The sequence below is a fragment of the Chionomys nivalis genome, chromosome 12, assembly GCF_950005125.1.
Source record: "Chionomys nivalis chromosome 12, mChiNiv1.1, whole genome shotgun sequence".
In the NCBI taxonomy this organism is placed as follows: Eukaryota; Metazoa; Chordata; class Mammalia; order Rodentia; family Cricetidae; genus Chionomys; species Chionomys nivalis.
This window is the reverse complement of record NC_080097.1, coordinates 71477671-71485215: the sequence shown is the minus strand read 5'-3', so window position 1 is coordinate 71485215 and position 7545 is coordinate 71477671. Positions and strand designations below refer to the sequence as shown.

Below are 7545 nucleotides of genomic sequence, written 5' to 3'. Positions count from 1 at the left end.
TGTTTTGTTTTGTTCTGGTTTGGTTTAGAGACAGGGTTTCTCTGTTTAACTGCTCTGGCTGTCCTGGAACTCTAGACCAGACTGGCCTCGAACTCACAGATTCCCCTGCCTCTGCCTCCCTAGTGTTTGAATTAAAGGCATGCACCATCGTAATCTCTAAAACCATCTTTCAAAGACTGGCCTTCAACGAAGCAGAAATCTGAAAAAAAATCTGACCTTGCCTTCCTCCCTTCTGATGACAACTATTAAACGACCTTATTACAAAGCCTCTTTTGGCTCAATCACTGGTAGTGTTAGTGACATTTGGGGACCCAGCATTTGACTTGTGGGAGCCTTTGTTGGCAGATGTTTTTTTCCGTTATAGGAACTGAGTCGTAAGCAGGCTGGGTCAGAGATGGACAGGTGGAAGAACTGATTAAGCCACCAAGGAAGAGGACTGAGGTCCGCGAGCCTGGAGCGTGCTCTCCACGCTGCAGCTGGGGTCGCGCTAGGTGAACGAATCCCTCAGTCCAGACTGTGTTAGTTCGCTCCGCTGGGGATCTTGTGACCCGCTACAAAGTCAGGGAAGCAAGCGAGGTACAAGTCGCCTGCGGATAGGATGTTGGGAAAGGAAAACGAGGGAAGGATTGCCGCCCTCCACCGAGCCTGGGCGGGACCAGGGCTTGGGTTGGGCCAGGGCTCGGGGCGGCCCTAATAAAAGGGCCTGTGGCTCCGCACAGAGACTGTAGCGGTAGAGCGCGGTCAGTCGGTCGTTGTTCCCGTCCTTTCCTGTCTGCTGTGTCTGCCGGCGCCCTTCCGCTGCAGTCACCGGTGAGTGCTGTCGGTCTGAAGCAATCCTAGAGGGGCGAGGCAGCCAGGGTTACCGCACGCCTCCCGTGCCCCTACCTTAGCCGGCGGACTGTGAGCGAGGTCACCACTCCAGACCTTTGCGTGCCTCTACTGTGTGGGTCCACGCTGCTGTGTCCAGAGCCCGCAGAGAGGAGAGACTTGCCAGGTCGGGGTTGCTTGGTCACTGCTGATTTGCCCAGCACTGGACGTGAAGCGTCTTCCTTTGAACTGCAAGCTGCTCCGCTTCTTACCCTGATTTCTCCTTCATTTGCAGAACTGCTTGCTGTCTAGCCTCGCTACCATGAAAGTCTGGCTGGCTTGCCTGCTCCTCTGCGCCTTGGTGGTGAACGACTCTGAAGTGAGTGGTTTTCTCAGAAAGGGGCTTGCAGTACCCCTAAGCAGCATCATGGGGAAGAGGGGCCACACTGGGAGTCCTTAGGCATCAATAGCAGGTCCAGACTTGGGGCAGGGAGGATAGATGTGTCAGCTGACAGGGAGGGCTTGAGCACCAAAGGGGTTTGCACTACCTGGCGAGAGAGGAAGCCGGTGGGACTGTCTTAGCCCGAGGGCATCTGGTAAGTGTGAAGTTTGCTTGAGTCAGTTCTTGTCTGTGTGCTGGAAGCCCAGGGCTTTCCTTAGGAGAGAGCTGGCCAGAAAAGCAAAAAGGAGAGAGACAGACAGGGGCGGGGTGGGGAGGATGAGAGAGAATGAGAATGAATATCACTGCAGGGAAGAATAGATTTTGAGTTTGGGGCCTGTTTATCTTGAACATGGATTCCTTGGAGCATGTCACCTCTGCTGACCCCCCACCTTCGTCTCTTGCAGGGTCGCCATGAGCCTGGAACTTCTAATGAACGTAAGTATATATTTCCTTGCACAAAATTTGGCTGCACAGACATCCCAGAGAACCGTAGGAGGCATGCCCTTCTTGTCCCTGCTGGGAGGCTGGCTCCCCTTCATCCTTGCTTACCCTGCTTTTGCACTTGCTAGCAAACTGCGGCTGTCTGAACGGAGGAGTCTGTGTGTCCTACAAGTACTTCTCCAGCATTCGCCGATGCAGCTGCCCAAAGAGCTTCCAAGGGGAGCACTGTGAGATAGGTATGGCAATTTGGACTCTTAGTTGGGAAGGAGGGAGGATCAGAGATTTCGGAGCAGGGGAAGATGGCCGGGATGCAGAAGCAGAGGAAACCGGGCCTGGTGGTGTAGGTCTGTAAGTCCGACACTTAGAAGACGGAAGCAGGATAGCAAATTTAGGTTCAGCCTGGGCTACAGGGTAAGACTGTGTCTCCCAAAGTGGGTGAGGTTTCGCTAGAGAGATGGCTCAGAGATTAAGAACACTGACTGCTCTCCCAGATGGCCTACAGTTTGATTGTTAGCATCCGTATGTGGGTCACAACTGTCTCTAACTCCCATCCCAGGGATCCAATGCCCACTTCTGGCCTCTTCCAGTACCAGTCAAGTACCTGGTACACAGATATACATGTAGGAAAAACACCCATACACATAAAGTAAACAAATAAGTGGAGAGTTAGGACACACAGAGTGTCTCATGAAGCAGCAACTACACAAAGGCGAAGGAAATTCTCTCGAGTACCACCTGCCCGGTCTGAAGCATGCCAACTCTGAAATGCCTGTCCAAACTCACTCCTTTTTCTAATATTTTGTAATCCTCGAATATTTGTAGACACGTCAAAAACCTGCTATCATGGAAATGGTCAGTCTTACCGGGGAAAAGCCAACACTGACACCAACGGCCGACCCTGTCTGGCTTGGAACTCCCCTACCGTTCTTCGGAAAGCCTACCATGCCCACAGACCCGACGCGCTTAACCTCGGCCTGGGGAAGCACAATTACTGCAGGTAGGTGGGGACCGATGCTGAGAACTCTTCCTGTGGGGGCTGGAGAGATGGCTCAGGAGTAAGAGCTCTTTCAGAGGACCTGGGCTCTTTCCCCAGCATCCACATGGCAGCTCACAACAGTCTGTAAATCCAGTTCCAGAGGATCTGATACCCTCTTCTGGCCTCAGTGGGCACCAGGCATGCACAGACATAAATGCAGGAAATACCCATATACATTAAACCTAAACAACCCCTACCTGTGGCCTCTTAGAAACCAGCCCCTGGTATACTGGTACAAGAATCCAGATATCTGGTTGAGTGTTCCCCGGAAGGGAGGATGTAGAGAAGGCATTTTGGGTTGGAATGACATTCCCTACTGTTCATGTTACCAGGAACCCTAACAACCATAAGCAACCCTGGTGCTATGTGCAGATTGGCCTAAAGCAGTTTGTCCAAGAATGCATGGTGCCTGACTGCTCTGCTAGTGAGTATCACTGACGGCTCGTGGTGATGGGGTGAAAAGAGATAACTCATATTTTCCTCTTCTTCCACTCCTGAAGGGATGAGATGTGGTCTGCCTCAGTGGGAGACTTCATCCTTTGCTTCTCCCCAAAACATATATCTCTTCCTTTTCTAGGACATAGGCTCCCTTCTTCTCCAGATAAACAAGAGTTCCAGTGTGGCCAGAAGACTTTAAGGCCACGCTTTAAGATTGTTGGGGGAGAATCCACTGTCATTGAGAACCAGCCCTGGTTTGCAGCCATCTACAGGAAGAACCGGGGAGGAAGCCCTCCCACCTTTATATGTGGTGGTAGCCTCATCAGTCCTTGCTGGGTCACCAGCGCCACACACTGCTTCATGTACGTATAATCCCTTTGTCTCTTCTCTCTGGCCCTTCCTCCCCACCTCAGACAGGTCTTTCTCCTTCCCTGTGGAAATCTCCCACCACGCCTCTTCATGCAGCTTGTGGCCTTACATACAAGAGGTCTCTGTGATGGAGAGGAGAAAGTAACAGGCTTCATGAGATCAGGCTGACATGTCTCATTTTTTACAGCAATAACCCAAAGAAGGAAGACTATGTTGTCTATCTGGGCCAGTCAAAGCGGAATGCCTATAATCCAGGAGAGATGAAGTTTGAGGTGGAGCAGCTCATCTTGCACGAGGACTACAGTTCTGACAGCCTGGCCCACCATAACGATATTGGTGAGCAGAAAACTTGGTTACCAGAAAGATGATAGCCAGCAAAAGAGGGGTCTAACAAAAGTCCAAAGTAGTGGTGGAAATTGCTGCGGGAACTGGTGGGGAAGAGTTCAGAGTGAACTCCGTGAGAGACTGAGGGTGACGTGCTCCTCTGGAGAGGCCTTGAGCTTCCCCAGCAGGTCGTGTCTTCTGAGTGGAAAGAACCCTGCTGGCATATGGCTTAGGCTGGGAATGCCCTGTTTGTGCAGAGTAGGGTAGATGCTTCTGTCTATATCAGAAGATAGAATTTATAGAGCAAACCTTGGCTGGATTTCAGCTCAGCTCCCTTAGCAGGAATCAACCTGCTCAGCTGTCTATGATAGTTCTGGGTGCCTGATCATTCATCATCAGCTGAAACAAAGCATTTGGAACATGGCAGGGGAGGCTTCTGGATGACAAGATGCCAGCAGATGCTCTTGGATACTCTATGACTCTAGTGTCATGAGTGCTATAGCATTGGGAGGGAGAGATGATGATGATCCTTTGACCTTTCCCTTCCCCAGCCTTGCTGAAGATCCGTACCAGCAAGGGTCAATGTGCACAGCCATCCCAGTCCGTTCAGACCATCTGCCTGCCCCCAAGTTTTCATGATGCCAGTTTTGGTTCGGACTGTGAGATCACTGGCTTTGGATACGAGAATGTCTGTAAGTCACAGTTGAAACTGGGGAAGTGTTATGGTCCAGAAGCAAATGTAGCAGAACACTGTGGAGACAGAGATGGGCACTATGGAGGGGACAAATAGGTCCAGGGATAGAGTAGGAAGCAATGGGGTGAACAGTTATGGGTGGGGTGAAGGCTCAGATTGGAATAAAAAAAAATAAGGGATTTCCATAGGTGGGATGTATTTCTTATCTTCATCCTCGCAGAGTCTCATTTATAGACACATCTTAATGCAGACATTTATTTCTTCTATCTAGCGGACTATATTTACCCAAAGGACCTGAAAATGGCTGTTGTGAAGCTTATTTCCCACAAACAGTGTATGCAGCCCCACTACTATGGCTCTGAAATCACCTATAAAATGCTCTGTGCTGCTGACCCACAGTGGAAAACAGATAGCTGCCAGGTAAGACTCCCAAGCACCCCTTCTTCTCACCCCCAAACTCCCCACAGCTCTTGGATTTGATCCAAGAGCTCTGCGAAGTTTCTTTCCAGCCAACAGCCTCAGAATCAAGGACTTTGATCTTTGGGAGCTTATGCCAATACTTATAGGTTCCACCATGTGGCATGAACCTGTGTTACACATCTTACACTAAAAGGGACTAAGGCAGTTAAAGAAAAGCCAGGTATAATGGAGCACACCTCACACCTATAACCTCACCATTCCTAGTGCTTTGGAAGCTGAGACCGGAGGATCATGAGTTCAGGGCTAGCCCAAGCTTCATTGTGAGAATTTAAGGCCTGTGCTACTATAGCAAGACCGTTTCTCAAATAAAATAAAGTGAACTTAAAAAAACCAAACCAAAACAACAACAATAACAACAACAACAACAAGAAAGGGATGGGTGCCTAGCTCAGTGATACAACACTTGCCTAGTATTCTCTAAGCCCTGAGTTCCATCGTCCACTAAGGGAACGGAGCCTGTAAGAAAAGCCAATGGTCTGGGGACACAGCTTAGCTGGTGAAGCGCTTACCCAGCACGAGTGAAGCCGGGCTCCAATCCCCAGCACCGTGTGTAATGACGCATACCTGTAATATTGACCTTTGAGGGGATCAGAATCAAAAGTTTACCAGTTACTTCTTCAGCTACATCATGAGTTCAAAGCCAGCCTGGAATACACAGGATCATGAGACCCTGTCCCAGTCTCTAAAACAGAAACAAACAACAACAACAACAAAATGCAGACGCTTATTTACATCATGTCTGGGTCTTTGGCTAAGAAAAAGTGATATCACCGGGCGGTGGTGGCGCACACCTTTAATCCCAGCACTCAGGAGGCAGAGACAGGCGGATCTCTGTGAGTTCGAGGCCAGCCTGGTCTACAAAGGGAGTTCCAGGACAGGTTCCAAAGCTACAGAGAAACCCTGTCTCGAAAAACCAAAAAAAGAAAAAAAAGAAAGAAAGAAAATGTGAGATCAATACGATTCTCTAATTCATTGTTCAGGATATGTTAATTGTGAATTACAAAAGTTCAGGTATTAGAGGGAGGAGAAACACCTTTAAAAGAACAGGATGTGATCAATAAAGAGATGGGAGGGAAAGAGAAGCATTTTTCAGTTGAAAGAACCAAGACGAGACTGCGCATGCTGCGTTCCAAGGCGAGTAATGCGGAGTCTGGGGAGGTGGTTGAACAGTGGCAGACAGAAGCTCAGTAGAGGTTTACACTTGGTAGAAAGTAGGGAGTTGCCAAAATTTCTCTCAGACGTGGCTGAGGAGTGGTGGCTCTTTCCTACCTTCTCCCAATGCTCACCTCTTTTCTTTGGCTTCTCAGGGAGACTCTGGAGGACCTCTTGTCTGTGACATCAATGGCCGCCCAACTCTGACTGGGATTGTGAGCTGGGGCCGTGGATGTGCAATGAAAAACAAGCCAGGTGTCTACACGAGGGTCTCCTACTTCCTCGACTGGATTCAAGCCCACATTGGAGAAGACAACAGCCTAGCCTTCTGATGGCCCCCGGCAGCTGAAAGAAGAAACAGATGGACCACTCATTTCCATGGTTCATCACCTCCGCAGCAGCGTCCTCTCTATCAAATGTAGGGAAGAAGTTAGGACAGGCTCTGCGTTGTTTGCTTGTGCTGCCCACCAGGGTGAGTGCCAATAGCTTTACCCTCAGCACAGGCCTGGGTGCTGGCCACCCAGACACCCTGGCCAGCATGGAAAGTTGGTCTTGACTCAGGATGATACTGACCAAGAGTTGTTTTTCTGGACTAAAGCCATCTGAAGTTATTAAAACATCTCCTGTGCAAGTGTAGGGGGAGAGCTGGTTTCCCTAATGGGTCATTCATGATGTCTGCTGTTGGGAAAGAATGATTTCCCAACTAGGAAGAGTAACAGCTGAAGTATTTTGAGGGGGCTTGTCCAATATGAGAACAGTGGCTTGAAGTCGAGACACTAATGGCTTGAGACCGGCTCTAACATTCCACGAATGGATCAGGGAATATGTGTGTGCATATGTTTGTTCACTGTGCACAGGCTGTGAGTGTGAGCCTGAGCAGAAGGTGCTGCGTCCGTGTTTCCCCACACTCTGGACTGTGACACCCCATGTGAATGGGTCATTCTCAGGCGTGACCCGTGACCAGCACTAAATGTCTGTTTCTCTTTTTATATAGACGTCCACTTCTTGGCCAGTTATCTTTTTTACTTATTATCCTGGTTCATCCAAACCTCACTGGGTGGGGTAAGGACCACTCCTATATACTTAATATTTAATAATTAATTATATTCTGCTATTTTTATTTATATCTATTTTTATAATTCTGAATAAAGGTGATCAATAAAATGTGATTTTTCTGAAGATTCTGGTTTCTCCACGGTTCTTGTTTGCGAGGGAAGTGGGGGACAGTAAGAGAAGGAAATAATGAAGGCGGTGTGTATCTTAGTATCATTTAGAACGTGCTTGGCCTCTTGGACAAGAATGCTTGGATGAGGGAAAACTTGATTCAAAACAGGTGTCCCTGCCTTCAGTCTGATACCCTTG

At 49.1% G+C, this 7545-nt stretch overlaps 1 protein-coding gene across 1 annotated transcript; it reads left to right on the top strand.

Annotated features, from left to right (window-relative positions):
* Window positions 1-742: 742 nt before the first annotated feature.
* Window positions 743-7329, top strand: Plau (plasminogen activator, urokinase). Its single transcript, XM_057786393.1, has 11 exons — window positions 743-810; window positions 1103-1186; window positions 1654-1684; window positions 1819-1926; window positions 2513-2687; window positions 3059-3150; window positions 3304-3526; window positions 3721-3869; window positions 4409-4549; window positions 4823-4971; window positions 6339-7329. Exons 2-11 carry the CDS (start codon window positions 1130-1132, stop codon window positions 6513-6515), a joined length of 1302 nt encoding a protein of 433 aa, XP_057642376.1. The 5' UTR covers window positions 743-810; window positions 1103-1129; the 3' UTR covers window positions 6516-7329.
* The last annotated feature ends 216 nt before the right edge of the window (window positions 7330-7545 follow it).

What these genes read in the sequence shown, in the direction of transcription:
- Plau (XM_057786393.1), top strand. Translation starts at nt 1,130, where the DNA reads ATGAAAGTCTGGCTGGCTTGCCTGCTCCTCTGCGCCTTGGTGGTGAAC. An exon ending in TGGTGGTGAACGACTCTGAA is followed by an intron (nt 1,187 to 1,653) that starts GTGAGTGGTTTT and finishes CGTCTCTTGCAG; the next exon opens with GGTCGCCATGAGCCTGGAAC. An exon ending in GGGAAGCACAATTACTGCAG is followed by an intron (nt 2,688 to 3,058) that starts GTAGGTGGGGAC and finishes TCATGTTACCAG; the next exon opens with GAACCCTAACAACCATAAGC.